Source organism: Corella eumyota, chromosome 5 (assembly GCF_963082875.1).
Source record: "Corella eumyota chromosome 5, kaCorEumy4.1, whole genome shotgun sequence".
In the NCBI taxonomy this organism is placed as follows: Eukaryota; Metazoa; Chordata; class Ascidiacea; order Phlebobranchia; family Corellidae; genus Corella; species Corella eumyota.
In genome coordinates, this window is record NC_137494.1 from 10,000,949 (window position 1) to 10,025,425 (window position 24,477).

The 24,477-nt window shown below is 27.5% G+C and overlaps 4 protein-coding genes across 5 annotated transcripts; 1 reads left to right on the forward strand and 3 right to left on the reverse strand.

The window, feature by feature from the left end:
* Positions 1-6,810: 6,810 nt before the first annotated feature.
* Positions 6,811-9,335, reverse strand: LOC145752825 (FERM and PDZ domain-containing protein 2-like). Its single transcript, XM_082569174.1, has one exon. The coding sequence runs from the start codon at positions 9,281-9,283 to the stop codon at positions 7,157-7,159; it is 2,127 nt and encodes a 708-aa protein (XP_082425300.1). The 5' UTR covers positions 9,284-9,335; the 3' UTR covers positions 6,811-7,156.
* A 1,155-nt stretch (positions 9,336-10,490) lies between these two features.
* On the reverse strand, positions 10,491-11,351 carry LOC145753047 (uncharacterized). Its single transcript, XM_082569432.1, has 2 exons — positions 11,118-11,351; positions 10,491-11,013 (listed from the first exon to the last, which is right to left on the reverse strand). The coding sequence occupies exons 1-2, from the start codon at positions 11,243-11,245 to the stop codon at positions 10,836-10,838; spliced, it is 306 nt and encodes a 101-aa protein (XP_082425558.1). The 5' UTR covers positions 11,246-11,351; the 3' UTR covers positions 10,491-10,835.
* Positions 11,352-12,558: 1,207 nt separating this feature from the next.
* On the forward strand, positions 12,559-18,202 carry LOC145751872 (uncharacterized). The gene is made up of 15 exons (XM_082568000.1): positions 12,559-12,749; positions 12,859-12,929; positions 13,041-13,147; positions 13,367-13,644; positions 13,838-13,960; positions 14,213-14,499; positions 14,587-14,992; positions 15,133-15,282; positions 15,469-15,580; positions 15,743-15,819; positions 15,893-16,068; positions 16,247-16,365; positions 16,471-16,564; positions 17,142-17,288; positions 17,914-18,202. The coding sequence occupies exons 1-15, from the start codon at positions 12,590-12,592 to the stop codon at positions 17,926-17,928; spliced, it is 2,322 nt and encodes a 773-aa protein (XP_082424126.1). The 5' UTR covers positions 12,559-12,589; the 3' UTR covers positions 17,929-18,202.
* LOC145751873 (inositol oxygenase-like) lies at positions 18,051-22,988 on the reverse strand. 2 transcript variants are annotated; one of them, XM_082568001.1, is made up of 9 exons: positions 22,923-22,988; positions 22,732-22,818; positions 21,171-21,251; positions 20,968-21,060; positions 20,837-20,906; positions 20,299-20,476; positions 19,929-19,996; positions 19,564-19,726; positions 18,051-18,619 (listed from the first exon to the last, which is right to left on the reverse strand). In XM_082568001.1, exons 1-9 carry the CDS (start codon positions 22,926-22,928, stop codon positions 18,511-18,513), a joined length of 855 nt encoding a protein of 284 aa, XP_082424127.1. In that variant the 5' UTR covers positions 22,929-22,988; the 3' UTR covers positions 18,051-18,510. The 2 variants fall into 2 exon arrangements, with proteins under 2 accessions (XP_082424127.1, XP_082424128.1); XM_082568002.1 differs by lacking the exon at positions 22,923-22,988 and adding an exon at positions 22,241-22,385 and having other exon boundaries at positions 22,732-22,783.
* Positions 22,989-24,477: the final 1,489 nt, after the last annotated feature.

Consider the following 24,477-nt stretch of genomic DNA (forward strand, 5'->3'; position numbering starts at 1 on the left):
TTAAAAATGTGTTTTACCTACCTATATTATAAAATACATCATACCAAATTTTTAATGCTTAATATCGAACTTTAGTTTTTAATGAACAAACCAGCATTTAAATATAACAAACAAACAAGAATTATTTTTTAATTCATTTTTCGAATTATAAATATTATAAGATATAACCAACCAAAATTTAAAAACCTAATAACAATCTTTAAATTTGAATAAAAAAACACTTATTAATTAGTAATTAGTAACAAAAATTAAAATTTTAATTCATTTTTGAGTTACTAATATTACGATATACAATTGACAAAAATTAAAAAAATTAACAACAACTTTTGAATTTTAATAAACAAACACTTATTAATTAGTAATTAGTGATAAAAATTAAAATTATATTTTATTTTTAAGTTACTAATATCATGATATACAATTGACCAAGATTTAAAAAATTAACAACTACATTTAAATTTAAAAAAACAAACACCTATTAACTAGTAATTAGTAAAAAAATTAAAATTTTAATTCATTTTTGAGTTAGTAATATCATGATATACAATTGACCAAGATTTGAAAACTTAATAACGATCTTTAAATTTTAATAAATAAACAAGCAATTAGTAATTAGTAATAATTAAATTTTAAGAATAGGAGGATTGAAACACAATATTATTTTAAACAACATACTAAAATTTCAGAACTTTATATAAACCAGATCAAAAGTTATTTTGAACCAAAATTCGGATGAGTAAGAAAAATAAAAATAAAACTGACAATAACAATATGTTTCGAAATGTAAGATTGCGAACCATAATAACTAGATTTATTTGATAAATAAAAGATGATTCGAAATCATTTGATTAATTTTAAAATTAATTATTATTAATAAATAAAGTTATGCATAAAATAAACTTAATAAAGAATAATAATAACTTATTAAATCAAACATTAGTATTAAAATAGCGGGCTAAAAATGTATTAAATTATTGAACTAAGAAAATTTCAGAACAAAATTATTTTAAAAGTTTTAAAATATCAATCTTTAATTTTTTAATCAACAAACAAGTAATTTAATACACTTAACAAACAAAAATTGATTTTTTTACCCAGTTTTAAGTTGTTGATATCACAATATACATTAGACGAAGTTTTGAATGCCTAAAATTGAGTTTTGATTTTTATTAAATAAACAAGCATTTAAATATAATAAACAAACAAAAATTATTTTTGGATATGTATTGTAATTACTAATATTAAAAAATACATTATACTAAATTTTGAATACTTAATATCGATATTAAATTTTTAATAAACAAACAAGAATTTAAATATAATAAACAAACAAAAATTAAATTTTTAATTCATTTTCAAGTTATTAATATTATGATATATAACTGACCAAAATTTGAAAACCCAATAACGATCTTTAAATTTTAATAAATAAACAAGCAATTAGTAATTAGTAATATTTAAATTATTAAAATAGGAGGATTAAAACACAATATTATTATAAACAACATACTAAAATTTTAAAACTTTATATACAAAAAATCAAAATTTATTTTGAATCAAAATTCGGATGAGTAAGAAAAATAAAAACTAGATTTATTTGATAAATAAAATAAGGTTCGGAATTATTTGATTATTTTTAACATAAATTTTTCTAAATAAAAAAAGACATGCATAAACATTAACTAAGAATAATACATACCTTTGATTTTTAATAAACAAAAAAGGATTTATATATATTATACAAACAAAAACTAATAATTAACCTAGTTTTAAGTCTGTAATATTAGGATATAAATTATAGTAAATTTTAAATTCCTAAAATTGATTTTTGATTTTTATTAAATAAACAAGCAATTAAATATGATAAATAAACAAAAATTATTTTTGAAATATGTTTTTTAACTACCTATATTATAAAATACATCATACCAAATATTTAATGCTTAATATCAAACTTTAATTTTTAATGAACAAACCAGCATTTAAATATAACAAACAAGAATTATTTTTTAATTCATTTTCGAATTATAAATATTATAAGATATAACCGACCAAAATTTAAAAACCTAATAACAATCTTTAAATTTGAATAAACAAACACCTATTAATTAGTGATTAGTGACAAAAATTAAAATTTTAATTCATTTTTGAGTTACTATTATCATGATAGACAATTGACAAAAATTTAAAAAATTAACAACAATCTTTGAATTTTAATAAACAAACACTTACTAATTAGTAATTAGTGATAAAAATTAAAATTCTATTTTATTTTTGAGTTACTAATATCATGATATACAAATGGCTAAGATTTAAAAAATAAATAACAAACTTTAAATTTTAATAAATAAACACCTATTAATTAGTAATTAGTGATAAAAATTAAAATTTTAATTTATTTTTGAGTTACCAATATCATGATATACAAATGGCCAAGATTTAAAAAATAAATAACAATCTTTAAATTTTAATAAATAAACACCTATTAATTAGTAATTAGTGAAAAAAATTAAAATTTTAATTCATTTTTGCGTTACTAATATCATGATATACAAATGGTCAACATTTAAAAAATAAATAACAATCTTTAAATTTTATTAAATAAACACCTATTAATTAGTAATTAGTGATAAAAATCAAAATTTTAATTTATTTTTGAGTTACCAATATCATGATATACAAATGGCTAAGACTTAAAAAATAAATAACAAACTTTAAATTTTAATAAATAAACACCTATTAATTAGTAATTAGTGATAATTAAATGTTGTAAATAGAAGAATGAAAACACAATCTGATAATAAACAACATATTAAAATTTCAAAACTGTAAATATTCACAAACAAAAGTTATGTTAACTCAAAATTTACAGCTTATAAGACACTGGAAAAAATAAATAATAATAATAATGACAATAACAATATGTTTCAAAATCTAAGATTTCGAACCATAATAATAAAACTGACGATAACAATATATTTCGAAATCTAAGATTTCGTACCATAATTATAACATTTTATTAAATTAAAGGCAACTAAGAATAAATATGTGAAATGTAGTCACAGAAAAAAAAAGAAATTAAAACACGTAACTAGTAGATTCAGCCTTTAAACCTAAACTATCAATACTTTCAGGTTGGCATAGAAGTTAAGTTTACTTTTTACTTTATGGTAGTTAATTGGTTTACAATTAAACAGTTTCTTGTCGCAAACACGCAATAAATAAACCGCTTTTTGCTATACAACTCCGTTCTAGATATATGTTTTTGTACGAGTTTATCAGCAAGTTACCTTTTCAATTGTGATTTATTTTAGTTTACATTGTATAGTTTTGTTATTTACTTATCTTAAAATTAGACTTATTGTCATTTTTCTCTATAACTTTTGAAAATTTATTTTAAACTTGCAAATAAATTTTTTAAGTTCGTATTCTCTAAAATCTAAAGAAGCACAACAATTTTTACATTTGTTCTTATTTTCCTAGTTTTTGTTTTGCAAATGTAACTTAATATATAAATTAAATATATTATATGTACTGTACGGTCCTTCAAACATTTTGAAACTGTTAAAGTAAATAAAACAATAAGTATTATTTGGGTTACATCTAATAAAGGTTATATGAAATTTTAAACAAATACCGTCTTGATGGGGCAGCTGAGAATGTTGCGATAAAGTTACTTCTAAAAATATATAAAATTAGGTAAAAAAATTTAAAAATCATTGGTATAAATTTGTTTACAGAATTAAAAAAAAATGTAAGTTACAAAACAAAAAAAAAATCACTTATACCATTTTGCTTTTAAAATAAAAACTTCTTTCTAAAATTTAACAAAACCCTTTTATATATAAATACCTGTTTTAATATTTACACCCTACTGAAATTTTTATTTATAAATTAAAGTCTAGAAGATATTTAACTTTTTATTAGTGGTTAGATAAGAAAAAAAATATATTTCACATTACCTTGAGGGCAACAAAATCGTATTTCATAATCTTAACAAGTTTGTCCAATGATTTCACAAATAAAACCATTGTTTGTGTTGATATAAACTTTTTGTCCAGCACTTAAGTAAGATTGACCTGTCCCAACAACTCTTGCATCTAAAGAGATCGAAAATTCACAAATCCGCCACTCATAGTCCTCTCGGAGACTCTTTAAAGTCTCCCAATCCCCAAATCCATCTGGATCATCTCCATCAAAATAACGATTTCAATATCCTCCATAACAAATTGATTCTTTGGCTAAACAAAGAACAATTGTTTTAAATTAATAACAATATAAAAATCACATAATTAAGGTGTAAATTATATTTTATGAAAAAAATATACATTTTAATTTTTACTATTGTAACGAATCCGCCATCTTGTTGTTTACGCCAAGGTCTTATCTATTCTGCAGATCACGTGTTTACACCTATTGCCAATCTGTTACTCCTTATCTCTATCACGTGGCTTAATCACGTGATGTATTAGTTTAACTGTTTCGGATGTATTTGTATTTAGTATTCGTGGTACAAGCTTGTGAACGGTTGTATGTGTATCTTTCCGCAATAATAAACTATAAATTATAATACGGCTTTTCTTACGAAAGAATAAAAGACTCGATTGTTACACTATGAACAAACAAAAAATTTAACTGTTTAAAATTTATAAAATATTCTAAAACTAGAGTACAGCATTTAAACCAAAATAAGAAAACTCACGTTTAGGACAACAAAACCTGACTTCATAATCGAAACACCTTTGTTGTTCAATATTTAAACAAACCATGATCGAGTGAAACTGTCACCTTTTGACTAGTTGTTGTGTAATGTTCCAGTGTTGTTGAAACACGAGCGTCAACAGCAGTCAGATTTTGGCAAATTTATTCGGGAAATTAATGTCGTAAAAGTGGTAAAGTTTCACAGTCACATTCCTTGTCTGGTTGATCACAGTTCAACTAATGATTCCATTCACCATACTTGCATTCATTAAATGGCTCCAAAGTTTGTAAGATGTAGTAGGTAGCATTACTTTTTTCAAGAAGTTATGAAGTTAAAAGTAGCAAACATGAAAATGTTTAATAAAAAAGGGAAATAAATGTTATACTACTTTTTATTATATTAATAAAGAATAAAACAAATATAATATTAAAAAACTAAATGTACTTGGAGGACAGCAAAATTGAACTTCATAATATGCACAATTTTCTTCTTGAGTGTTTGGGCAAGAAAAAGCATGTTTTAAGCTTATTTCAGTTAAACCTAAATCATCAGCCTGAGCAAAATTTTGTGTATCTATCTGCCTTGCCCTAACACCTTGTGGATTTTCACAAACTTCTTCAGGGTAATCTCTAAGATAATGTTGTCTCAAAATCACCCAACTGAGTTGGATTGTCTTGTCATAATAATCTGTCCACTCACATTCTTTAATTGGTTCTAAATTTAAATATCATTATTTTCTATTTTAGAATTTTAAGGATAAAAGACCAAAAAAGGGCTTAACAAATTTTAATTTAGTAAAGTAATTTAAGAAACTTTGGCAGATTCTGCTAGCATTTTAACTTTAATCTCCTATTAATAAAAACTTTAGATATAACAACAGTTTTATTATATTTTATGTTAACAGATCGGAATAAGGTAATTATTTAAAATTTGAAAAGCATACAATAATTTCAGATTAATAAAAAAAAATGTAAATTATAAAACAAAATTGATGTACCTGAACTAATTTTACTAATGCATATATTCATACAAAACGACAATGCTAAAACCTTCTTAACTTAATTTAGCCTAAATATTAATTATACAACATAAATTTAAAAAAATTAAGGTTTTTTTAAAATTTTTTGTTAATTATATACACAGTATATATAATTAAATTTAAAAAAATTTTAAACAGATCCTTAATTAAATTATGTTGTATGAGCCTAAAAAGACTAGAGTATACATTTTTGAAAATGCATTAACAGTATTTAGGCATACGCATTTACAAAGAATGCCAGCAGTTCCTTGTAAAAGCAGGCATCAATTGTATTCCAATGATTCATATTGCAAAAATACATTTGTTTAGTATAAAAGAAACATTGTATTTAATCATCTGTTTAAATAAAATAACTGTCAAAAGGGCAAATAAAAATTAAAAAAAAACTAGATTAAAGCAATGGTGGTTTCTAATGTTAATATTCATAGAATTGTTTTTCTCTGTTAATTTACTTTAGTCTTTATTTTTTAAATATTTTACTGTGTAAAAAAAACTAGCTACTATAGCGGAACTAAACCAAAACTTAAGTAAAATAAAAAAGGGTAAAGCAAAGACAAAGATTATCCATAAAAAAGTGTAAAATTTACCTTGTATCAACAAAATATTAATCTTGTCAAGCTGTACAGTTGATGCAATGTATCTCTTACCTAACACTGTCTTACTCTAAATGTTTGATTAAATTTAGTTATGTAAAAATTAACAGTTAATCTACAACAAATCTAGGTTATATATATTTCCAATATTTTTATTTATTAAATTGTTTAGCAAAAAGCAGTAAATAGATAGTGTTATTTTTATGTAAAACTAAAAAATACCTAATTTTTTTTGATAAATAAAATTTGAATTAAAATCGTTAATTACTTTTAATGATATTTTTAAAAATGTTAAAAGTTATTATAAATAGAACTGTTAAGTCAAATATAAACATTTAAAATTACACTAACATTTAATAAACATGCATTGATTTATTTTAAACAAACATAAATTACACTTTTAATTTAATATAATTTTTATTTTAGGCTTAAGATTAATATATGTAAAACTTAATATTAATCAAAAATGTTCACTAGTCAATCAAGGATAGAATCATAATAAAAAATTAAATTTATTTTTATATATGCCTTTACTTAATACGGTATTAATATAAAAACAAAAAATTGATTAAAACTAAAAAGCAATTTTTTTAAGATTTAATTTTTGATAAACAAACAAAAATTAAATTATAAGAAACAAACCAAAACCATGCATTTGGAAATAAATAAATACAGGTAAAACTTACACAATACCTACTACCTAGAATATTGTGTAGAGAAAAAAATCATTTTTATGTATAGATAGAAAAAGTCAAAATACAGTCATTTTTATTTAATCGTTTGGGTTAACAAATGTCATGGCCATTTCATTTAACACATAGTCTATTTAATATAAATTTCTCTTTCCAAAAGCAATTTTGAAATATTACTTGAGCTTCTCAGAATTGCAACCGCCTGTTCATGACTTTTATCACATAATGAAATATGATTAATTGAAACCAAAATGTCATTCACATCAATTTTTCCATCCAACACTGCACTACCACCTTCAATTAATTCACAAATTCTTATTTTTTCTCCGTCTTTACATCCCTTTCCTCCCACAATTTTGATGCCAAAGCTCTCATCAATTTTCTTAAGTTCAACTTCAAATATTTGAGTTTTAAGGGACCTTTGGCTGTAAATTAATTTGTTATCAACATCGCTAACAGACTCATAAATAAAGGATCCCTCAGTGTTACATAAGTTTAAAGATGTTTTTACTTCTGGATAAGTATTTGGGTTCGAAATTTTCTCTGCAGAGTCTAAAGATTGTTGACTGTGATTCGATGAAACTGAAAGGTTTGTGATGTCATCAAACAAAGCTATTGGCGAGAAAATATCAGGTAAATTTCTGCGTGCATAAAACTTGTGAAGTTTTTCCACCACTGATACAATATAACTTGATTTTTGTTCATTGATTTGGTAGAATTTAAACTTAATTTTCGGATAAAGTTTTGATAAAATAACACTGTTCTTTTTGAATGAAATAGTTTTTAATTCATTCCATTTAAAAACATGTTTTCGAACTCTAATATTCTCATTACAAATATCAAATAAAGTAATTCCTCGTGGGCCAACCCCCAACCAAGTTACATCTTTAACTAAACACTCAGATTTGTGATAAAGTTTGTGAAAATGCATTCCATATTCATGCAATTGTTGACATCTTCGTAAAAACATCAATCTTGACTGAATTTGATCAATTCCTGCTAGTTGTTTATGCAACAATATAAGCTCAGAGTTAATTTTATCTAAACCAATTTCATTAATTACCCGAGTACATAAAAATTCTTCAAGATTAAAATAATCTTTTCCGAATTTTTGCTTATAATCTCCCAACTCACACTGCAAAGCTAGAGCTGATATAGAGAGGGCTTCTTGGCTTAAACAAATTAGTCGATCCTGCAAAAGATCCAGTCTTAATTGTAGGTACATTGTTCTTAATAAACTTTTTCCCAAAGTTTGTGTCCCAGGCGGAAAGAATAAAATTCTTAAATGCAACTTGGCCAAATTGTTTGGAAATCCTGGTAAGCTTTCAACTTTCTGGTTATTGTCTATAAATCGAAATTCACTATCAATCCAAGTTGCAAGTCCAAAGAAGTTGTCATCCATGTCAGTTGATACAGTTGCCACGACAACTTTTGTTATTTCTATGACCTTTAAACTTTCAATCCCCCCACAACAAACTTTAACCTTGGAAAAATTGTTCAGATAAACTAAAATGTTACAACTTTGACCTGAACATGTTGCGTTTAATGGAATGGTTTTTAAAGTTTCTGGCCCACTAAGAAGACTTTTTCGAAACAATTTAAAACTTATATTTTTTTCTTGCTTTGAGATGTTATTTAAAGTTATTTGCTGATTTGTTGGGTTTGATAATGTCTGTTTCTCTAAATAACCTGATTCCAGTTCTTGTGGTTTATTAGCTGTTTTTAAACACATATTTCCTAAAATAGAGGCACATAGGGAAGAAGCAATTAACTTTGATTGATCAGGTTTTGAATAATTTGAACAAATTAAATGCAGTTTCTCTAAGTTAAGTTTTAATTCGCTTATATCATCAAGTAAGGATTGAAGTTCACTTGAAATTGTTGGAATTTGATTTCTCTTAACACCATAATCTGCACACCATAAAATGGTTAAACTTAGACTATACAACAAAAGTTGGTCTTTTACACCATCAGGTTGGTTAATATATTGCTGAACCATATTTGGAGTGCAAAACAATATATGATTTGGATCACCCTCACCATGATTAATAACAATTATACCAGATGGTAAAATAACCACTTTATTTGGAGTTATGACATAGTAGAGTGCTGATTGAACTGGTATATTTTCTGTTGAATTTTTTTGTATTAAGAGGTTTGAAATGAGTTGTAATATTGACCATAATTGTTCTTCAGTAAGAGGATGGCCGTAAACCTCACATATTTCATTCAAGCTAGCTCCAACACTGTAACTCATTTATAATCACTTTTTTAAGGATGTTTTAATAATCATTTTGTCAAAAAGTTAAAAAAATAATTTATTATAATCATCTAAAATTTTGATAAATATGCAAATTTAATTATCAAATTATACCCTTATTTTAAACAGATGTTATTCTATGCTTGAAGTAGACATTTTTTATCTTATATCATTACAGTTAAATTCATCTATTTTAGAACTCACATTTTTTAAATTTATTGTACCAAAAATTAAAATGCATTTTTTAGAATTGGGTTTGGTCTGTTGGTGTCAGGTGCACTTCTGGTAAAAAAATAATAATAGAAATATATTTTTGTAAGTAAAATGGTTTTCAGTAATATGGTTTTCGTTAAACGTGCATTCGGTAAATTTTTTTTTTTTTTATACGGTAATAAACCCATTTAAACGTTTATTTGTCTGTTTGTCTGTTAGTTTTAATTAAAAGAACATTTGATTGTTTACAGTGACAACCGGTAGATGGAACTATATTTTTATTTTATTCTTTATGACGTAACAACAACTTTTTAAAAACTTCGCAAAAATAAAAACGTAAACAAATTTCATTTAAATTGAAATAAAAATGGTCGTTGAATTGATTTCAAGTTTGTTAAGTAGATTATTTCAATGGTTTAATATTGATATGACATATGGATTATCCGGATGCGAAGATTATGAATGTGTTAGAAATAGTTTATTCGCTAATCTTTACAAAAAACAATCAAGTATTAGGGTAATGGGAACACTATTTGAAAGTTTTGGAATTTTCGGTTCAAATTCAACTGCTTTATTTTTGAATATTTTTTTCATCTTGTTGACATCAATTATAATATTTCAAATTTTTCTAAGGTGGGTTTTTAATACATTACAAAAAACTAAACGTGAATTTATTAACTACGGGTTTTCTGTTAAGTATAAATTTAAGTTACTGATAAGCCAAAATAAACAGCATTTTACGAAATTTTAGTAACGAAACAAAGATGTACGTGTATTTGGTGATTGCTTGGCTTTTTTTCGTGTAATTCCCAAAAAAAACGAAAATACACAACGAAACTAGCCTTACCGTTTTAAAGGACCAGGAAATAGCTTGAAGCAAATAAAAATTTTTTTCCATAAAAATCTCGCTACAAAATTTACGTTGTGAGTGAAAACAACTTTTTCGAATATTTAAGCTATTTTTAACCGCGTTTTGGTTTCGTATTTTTATTTTTTATTTTGGTTTTTCACGCAATGATAAAAGTAAATAATAAATACGATATACAATTTATATTACAACAATGCAACGGGAAAAATGACAAAATCAATTTAATGATTTAAAACATAACAAAAGTAATAATGTTTATACAAAGATTTTTTAGTACATTATGGCATGGACACCAAACCCAGGATATACAATACAATACCTTAAAATTGCAACTTTCTACAACCAAAGTTTTAAAACCAATGGAGAAATTTCAAAGAATTAATACATGTTTAAATTTAAAAAGTAAAAAAAGAAATTTTAAATTTTTTTGAAACAAATAAAAAATGCAACGAAGTCGTTTATCCTCAGTTAATTGTAGCCTTTCCACGCGTAACTATTAACAACGCCCATTTGTTTAATTCGTCCAACTGCTACTCGTTTACAATCTGTAGCTTTATCCTTGGAGTCTTTTGTCAATCTGCCCACAGTTGTTAAAATTGAATTCTCGTCACCTTTTTTGTGCTTGTAGCTGTCTGTCCACCATTTTCTAAAATTTTTTTTAACTTTTACCTTTTTGCACTTAAAATTACATAAAATATATAGTCTTAAATTCTCTAACTATGAGCAATAAATCCTTATTTATTTTTTTACCTGACTTTCTTTGGTTGATTTTTAGTGAGTTTCTCGACAGATTGCTGAAGCTCAAAATTAGTCAGTCTTTGATGGCCGAGTTCAAATCGACATTTTGTAATTGTCCCCCATTTCTCAGTAGGAGCCATGAAAACTTTCCTTGTTTAAACAATTTCACAAAATTTAAAAATTCTAAACTTTTTAACGCGAAATCTTTATAAACGCGACGTAAGTGGTAATTGTCGTGCTTATTGAGTTTCAATTGTTTGTGTGGCTAACGCTATTGTAGGGTTACTGTGATTGTCTTCGGCATAACAAAGCTTTTGTGTATAGATATCACTTCATAATAAATTTTTTTATCGTGTAAATTATAAGCAACGTTATATATAAATAACTTTTTTATAACCATAATAAAAATATCACAGTTATTTTTTCGTTATTTTAATCATTGAGAACATACAAATCGCAAGGAAATGTTGATATTGTAAAAAATATAAAAAATAAACAGTAATGTAATTGGTGAAAAGTCCACTTTTGGAAAAAGTTTTTATTTTAATCCAAAACGTGATAGTTTGTAACATCAGAAAACACGACACAAAAAATTACGCGCCAGCGGCCCTGCCACGAGTGACGTCATTAGCATAATGTTCTACAAGGAAGCGTCACACTCATATACCATTTCTGCCAAAAAAAAAAAATTTGGTCCTAATAAAAATTTATAAATGTGAACCTGTAAACTACTGACTTTAATTAATAAAAACGTTAAACATTTTGCTCTTTAAATTATAAACCGAGTAAGACTAAGTGACACTTACAAAAATAACAATTTCAATAGAATTTTCGAAACAACCAGCCAAAACTGGCAAGTTTTAAATAATTATTCAACAAATTAAAATTTAATTTTCTAATTGTTATGTATTATGTAATTTATCATGTAAATTTAATTGCTGTGTAAGTGAAAAATGATATAATTAAGTCAGTCGGAAAGATATCATTAAGTTAAATTTAAAAACATTTCTTGTGTAAGTATTAATAAGATTTCTATAAAATTTTAAAATATTAACATCAGATTGTTTTAATGACTTATTTATTTATATTTCAACTATAAGAACTAAAGTTTAAACAAAATAAAAATTAAATTATCAAAATTCGGAAGCAAAGATAGCTATTTTTCAGGCCACAAAACAAATTTGTTTTTACCAAAAGTTAAGTTTAGCGCCCTCGGCATAATCTCAAGTTTATCTTAAATTTCCATCATAATAAATGCTCAAGTTAAAATTAATTTTAGCCATTTGCATAAGATTTTGCTAGAAAATAATGGGGTTTTGGTAACGAAAATAGAAAATAAATGAGTGTTTTGGTGGTTGCTAGAAAATAAAGGGGTTTTGGTAAAATGTGTCAGTGATACTACCAATTTTTATCTAGCAAAAGGACTAAAGCATTATTTATTTTTATCAAGAATTGGTATTTGAACAAAAATTGTTTAATGCAAAATGATTTTTGTTTACTTAACTTCGTTGTTATATTTTTTAACAAATTTAAATTTAAGCAGTGGTCACGTGGCTTTAACATTCCCACCTGCCCGATATTTACCCTCTGACTATTTGGTACGCGGAAGGGGAAAGGGTCCTTGTGGCTACTTACCCGAATCAGGTACTAAGTTACATTTTGATTTGCCATAAATAAATTTTGTATGTTTGGGTATTTTAATTTAAAATAAAAAAAAAGATAATCATTTTTTTTATTTTAATTTATTTTTTAGATGCACCGCGAACAACGTTTATCCAAGGAAGTACGATCGAGGTCACGTGGTTTCTTTCTTACGTGCATCAGGTCAGTGACGTCACAAACCATATCTTAAAAATAAAAAACATGCATTAAATTTACAATTATAACTTTGTCCTTATAATATAGAAAAGTAAAATAAATCTTATATATCTAAAGGGTGGAGTTCAAATTGAACTAATACGAGAAAACAAGCAAAACCCTTATAATATGCAAGTTTTGGCGAGATTAACTGGTCAAACAAGTTTGTTTAAAAATGATACCACGTAAGCTTCATAGTATTATATTTAATAACAATTATTTGCAAACATCTGTAGTTGTAAGATATTGTTTTACAATTATACTAAAATTTTTTTTAACATATTTTACAAATTTAAATTTATAAAGTTATTTTACTGAAATCAAATAAGCTAATTTTATTTTTCGACTTGCAATTCACTTTTATTAAAACTAAATATAATTTATTAACAAATTTCTTATTACAGACTACAATCGATTACTGTCTCTTTGCCACGTGACCTGACTTGTGACGATTGTGCGCTGAGACTTAAAAGGCAAGGAGCTGAATACTCGCAAACCTATTTTTTCTATAGTTGCGCTGACGTCACGATTTTGCCGATGACGTCATTACAGCCTACTTCTAGAGGTGGACGCGATGTTGGCTGTTTTCCGGGTAAATGCTTGAATGAAGGTGAGTGTGACGAGACAACCGGAGAATGTTCCTGCAGGAGGTTGTTCAGTGGATTAAGGTGTCAGAATGAAGGTAAAAAAAACGATGATAATTTGCAAAAAAAATTTTTTTTAAATCTGAAATTTATTTAGAAAAGTAATTAATTCGTACTTTTGTGATTCTCAAACTGAAATAAAACATTCCACGGTTTATGTACCGTAAGCAGGTTATGAGTACAATTTATTACAATACAGGTTATAGTAAATATAAATAACTTGATGTTCAGATCAATGTTGGAACGATGGTGACTGTTCAAACAACGGTGAATGTATTGATACAAGAAACGCTAATTATCCAAGACAAGTTTGTTACTGCAGAGTTGGTTGGTTTGGTTCACAATGTCATAAAGGTTTGTTAATTTCGTATTTTTAATATTTCTGTTGTACAGTTTGAGATCATATTGACGATATATTTAAACATAAATAGAAAATATAATTATTAAAAATGGTATTATCAAAAATGTGAGTCATCAGTTTTTCCAAAATTTTGTTGTTCATGAATAATTTCGATAAAACGTTGGTACGACTAATATCGTACAGTCATCATTTTATTACCTTGTAATTAAAAATGTTACACTAACAAACAAATTATAACGTCACAGAGTCAATGCTGACAGAGATAAGGAGCGATTATGACGAAGATTCTAGTTACGGGCGAATGAACTTATATGGTAGAGGTGACGAAGCCCGGGTTTTCTGGAAGTTTTTTGCGGACGAAATTGAGATTGTCGTCCGCGCACCAACCTCGAGTTGGCTTGGGGTTGGGTGGAGACCCTCAGGTCGAGGTACTTGTCACGATTTAGAAGATGCATCAAAAGTTGATAAAAAGATGAAGTTTAGAAGAGATGATATTTATGATATTATTGCTCCATACTTAAATGGAACTGATGTAAGATTTTGATAAAAAAGAAAAGTTTTTTTTATTTGTAAAGAGAATCCTAAAAATTGTGATTTATCTCTTTTTTGTTTATTGCAGCGAACAGTCCATCAAGACCCCGAAGCGCAAATTGAATATAACATCGGAAGTAACAACGAGAGGAGGTGTGGTGTTACCCCTCCGCCTCCTCCAAGCGGTATGGGCACACAAAGAGTTACCACCACCACTCCACCACCTATAACAACAACAGCATCTAGACGAAGAAAATATCCATATACCCTCGAGCAATGGTTTGACATTCTAGATTGGGCAGATGGCCAAGGCGGTCTAGTACAGCAACAGGTCTACGAGATTTTTTACGATGACTGGCCAGAGTATCGAGAACGTAAGAGAAGATCGGCGAAAAGTGAGGAGAATTTATCTCGCCAGAAACGAGGAGCTTCCCGAGATGGGCAATGGTATCACCCGATGGGATGTGTGGATATTATTGTTGGGTCGGTTAAAGGTAGGATTTAAGTCCTATAGAAATTCAATAAAAATACAAAACAAAAATTTAAATCTATTAAAAATTATATAACAATAATATTTTATTTTTTCCTAATTATTTGAAAATTATTTTTATTTTGTTTCGTTTTTTGTCTATAGACGACTTATACCGAGTTAATGATATGTTTTCATGGGAGGGAAGCGCTCCTCACGACGACTACATCTACGGAGGCACTGATGACATCACCGCTGCTATGGGAACGCAGGTTAACGGAATCACAACAATTGCGTTTAGGAAGAAAGTAACAGGTAACATTTAAAGGTAGAAGGTCGATAACTTGACAAATTTAAACCATTCTAAGTTTAATAAGCAATATAAAATTTAATACCTATTTAAAAAATATATATATAGATAAAAACAACAAAACTGTTTTTTGATCTTTTAAATTCTTTAAGATTTTGTCTTCTTTTAATAAAAAAGTTTTCTTGTTGCAGCTACTCATTTTTCCGACCACACAGTGGAAAGAGAGCGCATGCATTTTATTTGGGCTAAAGGTCAAGAAATTAATGCAAATATTCATTATGGTTGCAGGACTTCAGACCACAGGTGTTTGTTTGTTCAATCAAAACGTTTATTTATTTATTTTATTTCAAAATAAAAAAAATAAGATTGTTGTATAACATCATACACCTTTTATAAAAAAAAACAATAAAAAAAGTGTTATCAAGTTAATGGCAAATAGTGTAATAAAAACTCGTGACTTCACAGGTTCTACAAACACGATCAGTTGAAGTACCATGGATACGGAAGATACCAACACGGAAGATTAAACATCGACTTTTCGCGTGAGTAAATGACGTCACATTGTTAGGTAAATGACGACAATTAAAAAAAATTCAATGAGAAACATTTTTTTAGTACCAAGCCCCACTCGACCGCCAACCACCCGACCCTCAAGAACGCGTCGACCTCGACCCACCCAAAGTTGCGTAGAAAGTGCGTCATATAGTTCCCCGCAAGGATGTGTGGACAACTGTGAATATTCGGTGACAATTATAGATTCTGGCAGCAATTCAGTGTTGATTCTTGTCGAGGTTCGTGTTGGAAACTTTTTTATTTTAGAAGTAATAAAAGTCAATTTTATTAAAAAATTTATCAAACTGAAACTAAAGTAATAAAACATGTATTTTCATTACTGTATTGGTAAACATATAATTTAAAGATTTACTTTATTTGCGACTCATTAGCGAACCCTTGCGGGTTATTATTTAGGCACGAATAGAGCGAAACGATTACGCAGCTGTCGGTATTAGTAATGATCGGTTTATGCCCTCTACGGATATTTATACTATAACAATAAATGGAGCTAACGAAATCATTATTATCGACAGGTACCTTATTTTTTTAATTTTTGTGTAACAACTTTTTTTTTTCGATTTTTTAATTTAACTTAAAGAAATATTTTTGCACTAAAAGCTAAATCGAATGACTTACAGGTGGGCAGAAGGATACTTTTTACCAAACGCGGATGAGACTAACAACGTGAGTAACATTGCTGGATCTTATGAGGACGGTTATTTAAGAGTTCAAGTAAGTTGAATGTTTTTCTCCAAACTTTTTTATTTCTGATAACACAAAATTATTATCCTTATTTTATTTTGGCACACATTGTCAAAAAGGTTTAAAAATGTGATCATGCTACTACGACTTCTTAAAATACATATATTTCGACCTTATGTATACCCTTAATCTATACCTAATTTGTGATCACTATATATCTAATAATAAGCATAATTTGTAATTACGATAATTAATGCGAATTGTTTATATTTCTTTTGTGGTTCTCACATTTTATTATATTTAATGTCCCACATTTTTTATAAATGACCGTGAGGTACACATAATTAAAAAATAATATCTTATAAAAATAAATAACAATGCAGGATAGGAAAACAATTTTGTCAAAAAAATGAAATGCTCATTAAATGTTTCTTAATTAAATATAACATTTATTCAAAAAAATATAGTACGTACAAAATTAAAAAAAAATGTTTAAAAGATTTTTATTTAGGGAATTTTTATTTTATTGTCTAAAAAATAATACAAAACAACTTCATAGTTTTTAATACATATACGTAGTTATCTTAACTAATACCCCTGCATGCAGTTCAACAGACCACGTGACACGGGAAATAGCGAGGATGATTTGTCTTTGAATGAATGTCGTCACGTGTTCTATGCAACTGGACCAATCACCGGCGGAAACGGAATTGCGAAACACACGGCTAAATATGTCATCACTAACCAGCAGAAGGTATTTTTACATTTTAAACTTATTCTTAACATAAATAAAAATCTCATATAGCATAATCTGTTTTTTTTTATATTCCTTTTAAGGAAATAGAATTTTGAAATGGGTTTATATTTTTGATATTTTTAATCAGATAAGGGTGTGATATTAGGACGTATTTAAGCTATTCGTTAACGCCAGGGCTAATAGTGTGAAATTGGTGTGGCTTGAACCCAAAACCCTTTGGCATGACCGGTATACTACACTACCGGAACATAAGTTATCCTTTTTTTAACCTCCTTAAGTATATTTTATCGAATAAGACTTGCTATTGAGAAGTGTTTGAGCTATTCGTTAATGCCTGGCTTAAGGGCGGATAGTGTGGCATTGGAGCGGCTCAAACCAAAAGCCTTTTGTCTCGTTGACCGATGCCATGACCCGTATAAAGCATAGTAGACAACATCAACAAACGTTTATGATGTGTATGTAGGTCCAATGTGTGGACTTTAAAATAAAAAAAACTGCCATTTGTGGTGCCTTTCGTTGTAAGGGCAATCGTCTAGTAAAGTAAAATATTTAAAACAAATCTTTACTATAAAAAAATGAAAAGTTTACTTATAATTTTTCATTAATATTTTTTTGATTTTAGCTATGTTTATGCTAAGAAGCTCTTTAGCCTCACCTGACGGACGAATATATTTGTATATACCGGTGATTTTCAATTATTACATGGCCGATATTTCAATAAATTTTTCATTGTATAATACACACCTTCACATTGTGGTTTATACAAATTATATTTTACATATTTAACATCATTTTTTTGGCACAAATAATTTAAGCGCATTGTTAAAATTAAAGCACAAATAAAAAAAACTTTTCACAACGTAATTGCATCCCATGTACATAACAAAATTATCGAAGTATAAAAATTAATAAACTAATGAGATATCTAATTATTATTAAATACCTTTTATAAAATAGAAGAACCGGGTAGAACAAGCAATAAAACAGGCCAAAAAGTAAGTTAATGCTAACCTTGGGTTTAAATAACATTAAAACTAAATAAAATAAGTGTATAGCAGTTAAATGACATAAAATAATTAAATTGTTTATCATTTACCCATAAATAACATAAAATATTTAAAGCATATATTATTATTAAACAAAGTGCGTTTGTAATTGCCGATAACACAACGATTAATTTACACAGCAGCAAATATACAAAGCTATTTTGAAAGTTATTTTACCAATTTAATTTTCCCGGCATGTATTTATCAATGAGTGATTGATAATAAGGTTTCAAACTTTCTATGTCCGGCAAATTGGGTGACTTCGTGTAAAGATCATGCTCACTAAAAAGAGTTTAATTAAATATTATATCGGTTTGTTGCTTTGTAAGCCAAAAATGTAACATTTATTAACTTTACGGTCCTCCAAAAGTTTAGGACCGTAAAGTGAAAGGAGAATCGGCAAAACCGTAAAGTAAAAAAGGATTTGGTAAGAACTGTAATCTAAAAAAAGATATAAGGTAAGACCGTAAAGTACAAAAGTTCGTTCGACGACCTAAAAACAAGTAAACCTAAGCATGTTGCCGAAACATTTCCAATAAACAAAATAATAAATGTATTACCTACTGACCCCATTGTTTAAATACATCTTCATAAGATCAAATATTACGCCATTAAGGAAAGTTTAAGAGTCACGCATACATGACAGACAATATCTTATCAGGAAAAAGCAAAGTTCAAAATATCATAAATAAATGTTTTTCTTTGGCAAACATTGCCTTAAAGTCAAATGTTCTTAACTTGACTTGTAGCATTATACTGAATAAATTTTAATTTTATGTGGACGAAACAATTCAAAAAATATTGCATTTATTTAGGCACAGCTTTTGATTACAACACAGTATTTGTAAAAATTTAAAGTAAAAAAATTATTTTAATAGAATTAAAGATTTAACATTTTCATAAACCTAAACTTTATTAATATAAGATCAATAATAATAACTTCCATTCGGCTACTGTCATATTACCAAAGACCATTTTACAAAATTGACTTTTAATTAAACACCAAATCTAAAAAACAGTCATTTTACCAACAATAAAATATTTTTATTAACGGCTTTTTATTCCAGCCCTTTTTGGAAAAATTCAATTGACTTTACCTATTTTGGTGAAATAATGTTTTTAAAATTTTGGTTTGAGAGATTATGTCTAATTGATTAAATAGTTCTCGGTAATGTTTGCCAATACCTTCCAACGTCAACTAATTGTTTTTAAACCTAAAAACTTACTTGAACTTTTTGATCCAATCCATCATTTTTCGGTCTTTATCATTACATAAATAATCGTAATCCCCTCCTGCATGCCAGGGATAAAATGAATGATATCTAATACAATACATTCCTATCTCGGGTAGGGTGGCATTGTTGTGCTTTAACACTTGGTACATGTACTCTTAAAAAGGGTTGTTTATATTTTTTTTAGTATAAAAGTTTTCAAGTTGAAATCTTGCGACACTTTTTTCAGGGACTCGAGTATTGATGAAAAGTAAATAGAACAAAATTAAGCCAAACAAATTTGTATAAAATAAATCTTGGTTAAATCTCTTATAAGAACAATTAAAAAAAAATTAAAACGAAATTTAATAAGTGCCTACCGTCGTGCCCCCAAGACAAATGCAAATTATCCAATCCACAGTTGGGCTTGTAAATTCCATATTTTGTACTTAATATTAAAAATTTAGGTAAAATGAATTTAAACATACAATAGACCTGTGGTCTTACTTTCTACATTAAAAAAATCATAAAAAATCCAAAGAAAATGCATAAATATATATATAAATAACTATTTGATTGCAAGCCGTATACGATCTATAATATGGTTAAAACAAAAATAAGTCCGTGATTTGTTCGCCGCTACAAACAGCAATTTTTTGTCTATAAGGACATATACATACTTTTAATCTTAACGTTTTGGACGTAAAAAAAGTGTCAAAAAAATATAAATAAAACATTCTTTTAACTTACTTATATCTTGGATCGTTAATATCGGGATTCTCGTTAAAGGTGGTTTCCCTATAAACGATCGACTTTGCGAATTGAGCCCCAACTACGTAGGTGTCGCCCCCATTGCAGTAATGCTCCTCGCCCCAGACACCCATAACTTTACCCAGGTCGTGAACCAACCCACACAAATGAAGCCAATCTAAAGTAATTTTAGCATCAATTTTGTGCTTTGTTACAGCATACTTTAATTTCCATTGCTGTATTTTTATAACAGTTGAATAATTTTTCGTATAAAACGGTAAGTTAATAAACAAACAAACATGTGTGTAATTTAGGTGCTAATTCCATAACAATTTGTTTAAAAATTAAAAGGGGGTTGGTGTTAATAGAAAGTGTCTCGATATTTGTAAAATGGCGTTTTTATGCTTATCGTTATCGGCCAAAAGAAATGGTTAATTAAATGGAAAACTTTATAACAAAACTCTATACTACAAATCCTGTTATATATTAAACAATGTGTTTAAATGTAAAACAAACCACCCCAAATTAGGTTTTTTACCTTGGTCGGGGTATTGGGCACGTAAACCTTCTGCAGTTTGGAAAGCATGAAAAGAGTTTGGAAAGTCAACCTTAAAATAAAAAAGTTAATCAAGTCATGCGATTTAAGTATAATTTTTATTAAAAACTCACATCTGGGTCGGCCTCATCGACTAACTGATCCAACAAGTGAACGACTTCCATAATTGTATGTTTACCATGATTAAACTTTAACCAATATTCTTTCTGTAATAAATAAAGCAAAAAACTTTAAAATCGTTAGATATAACTACGCACGCATAAATAAAAAAAATATTTTTAAATTCAAGCTTAAGATAAGGTAAACGTTTAAAAACCTTCTTTTGGACGAAGTCAAAACCCTGGAGACTGTGCATTTTCATGTAAGTTTGATAAACCCTATCGAAATTTTTGTTTGCCTGTGACGTAATAAAAAAACGATTACAAAATAGAAAAAATACGTCAAAAAATACGCACTACGTTAATCTTAAAAAATCTATATCTATAAGCCTTTTTACATGGGCGTTTAAGCGAGCTCCGAGCTCGCTTCTAAGTTCGCTTCACGAATCGTTATAGCGATTTTTTGAAAGAATCAACGAGGCGTAACGAGCGCGTTTCGTAACGTATTTACATGGGCTTCTGTGAGCTCGCTTTATTTAGTGTCTGACAGATTTCGAGAATGTCTTGTTTTGAAGATTTACTTTTAAATAGTTTAGCGTTGCAATACAGGTTTCTCAAACGTAGTAAAAAGAGAAGATGTAAGGTGCTACTTATTGCTGCTGCTTATAAAAAAAAAAAAAAAAAAAAAGAAAGTTTAATTTTAATGCATCAGCAACATCTTTAAAAATTTGGTCATTCCTCTTTCCTCTACCATCCATCAATTCCAAAACATTCATTTCTATCATAATGTCCAGCATGCTGTCCACCATTTCAAAGCTCCACTGAGCAGGAGATTTTCTTTTTTTATTACTTTCCATATTGCTGTATTGTCTGTTTGTAAACTTGTCTTAGTATTTAAAAAATTCTGTGCAGTTAAATAATATATTATACTACAGTTGTCTGGTCTGCTGGTATATATATTTAGAGCCTTATGCTGCTTAGTTTATAATTAATAAAATTTATGCTTTCGTTTTTTTTTCTAATCCAAAAATATTATCTACAGCCATACCCTACACTTAACTAAAACAGAAAATAAGTCCTTTACAGGCAAACAGATAGCCTAATAGGAATAAGCAGCAGGCGACTGCCAGTCTGCCGCCTACCATTGCAAAACTCTACGATATTTTGACACTTTGCCAGCTTTCCCAACAGGGAGGCCATTAAAGTAATAAAATTTTATTAAAAACGACTTAGAAGTGCCGAACTTCCAAATCGACCGTTTAGTTTAGCTCGCTTCGTGGTCGCTTACCTAGCCATTACGACTGGGTTCCCCGAGCGCGCTTTAAGCGAGCTAAATTCTCTTCTCTCGCTTAGTCAGCAAAAATAGGAGAGAAGCGCATTCCGAAGCGAGCTCGGAGCTCGCTTAAACGCCCATGTAAAAAGGCTTGTCAAATCTGAGAAAAATTACGAAAAACTATTACGTTTGCAATAAATAAACCACATAGAATTTTTTCAAAAACGACTTTATACCGGAAATCGCCATTTTACTTATAATGACACATTTTTTATTAACAGCGTCTAACCCAAACGTTTTCTCAAAAATTCTCATTTATTTTTAAAAAAATTTTAAATTTATGTTGGTAAATGTCGTTTTCGAAACTTAGGTTTTCGAAAAAATGTCCATTTGGTTAAATGGTTTTTTGTCATATGAGCAAATACTCATCAAAATGCATTAAGTTTTTTGAATCAAAAGACAACTTAATTTAAAAAAAAAATTGTTTTAAAAAAGTCATATTTTACCTTCGAGAAATCTCTGAAGCCAGGTTTTTCGCAATCTTGATTGTATTCCGAAAAATCTTCATTCTGCTTTTTCTGTACTGCAGCAGCCTTAAAATAAAATATTTAAGATAAAAAAAGAACGTATATTTTTTTGAAATTAATAATAAACATTTTTTAAAAGTAAAAAAAAATTGTAGTCGATTATTACTTACCGCCATAGCTATACTCTTTTTTATGTCAAAATATTCAGCCTAAATAATTGTGTTAACTATAAATCTACAAAAGTAAACAATAACAAAACAAGACATTTTAACAGCTGGTTACGTTACAAATTATTTGGGTCATATATGCGACCATATTAAAACGATATATTTCTATATTACCATGGTTTACTTGTAACAAAATTAAATCAACGAACTTATTTTAACGGAAGCACAATTTAACTAAAGTTAGGTCCGAAAACGATTTTTAAAGATAACTTAAAAGTTAAATTTTAACAAAAATTTTAGCTTAGTTAATTAACGGTTTGGTGCCAACCTTTGTATGCCTAACAAAAATTTAGATTTTAATCAAATTAGCAAAATTACAAACATTAAAATATAAGATTAGGTTAAAAGTTAGTACACTTAAAAACCTTAAAAATATAATATATTGTTGTATTTGATTATACTTTCTTTGCCTACGAATTCGCACTTGTGTTTATAAAAAAAATGTAATACTTTATACGCTTTGTGTGCTTCAACACAGAGAGAAATATGCCAGTAAAACACTACAAGTTGACCTAAAATTAACCTTAACATTCTTTCTAAAACTAAAGTATTTTTAGTGACATATTACTAAATAAATTACAAGTTTTAGCTATCGTTTTTATTACACACTTCTATCTCAATTTTAATTTAATTTTGTTATAATAAATGGTTTTTAAAACGCCCTAACTTAAATTTGCTTAAAACTTAAATTTCGTCGAAAAAGGTCAAATTTACTGAGCCAACAAAAAATCGAAAACACCTTTTGCTGGTTGTCTCGTAACTCAAAGAAAATAAGCCCACATTTACTTGTGACGTCACAGACTAAATCATTAGACCGAAACTTGTAAACAAAGAAATAAAGTGTGCTGCGTCTTATAGTAAAAAATCTATGTTTTAAAACTATACAGTAATATTTTGCAACACATGCTATAGTAAATTTTTATTATCGATTGTTATTGTTACATAATTTAAATATGCACTTTTAGTTTTAAAAATAATTTTCAAAATTAAATGTTTTTTACTTATACGATTTCTAATCTAGCCCAAGGGCACGTTAAATTTAAAGCAGCATAGATTTACAAACTATAGTCTTAAATTGTTCTGAAAAATTTTAGGTTACCCAAAATTAGTTTTTTATTTCTAAGAGGTTTTAAATATTGTTTATTTACTTAAAATGCTATATGTATGGCTATGTCTGATTATTTCTATTTTAAATGCGAACAGTGAAGGTAAGATATGTTTTTACAATCTATTAAGCCCAGTGTCTGTTAATACATCAAAAAACGGGTTTATGTTAAAATTCTAATTTTTTATTATAATTTATTTTTTAGTTCGAACTAATTTATTTTTTAGTTCGAACACATAGCTTTACTGGATGAAGTCCTTGGTTTGATCCCCACTGTTGTTATTCTGTAACACCTATGAGTAAGGTGCTATAAAATGTTAGGCAATCTACCAAACTATAGTATAAACCAATCGGCAAGTGAATTATCACATATTCCAAAATGCTTAAGTCAAC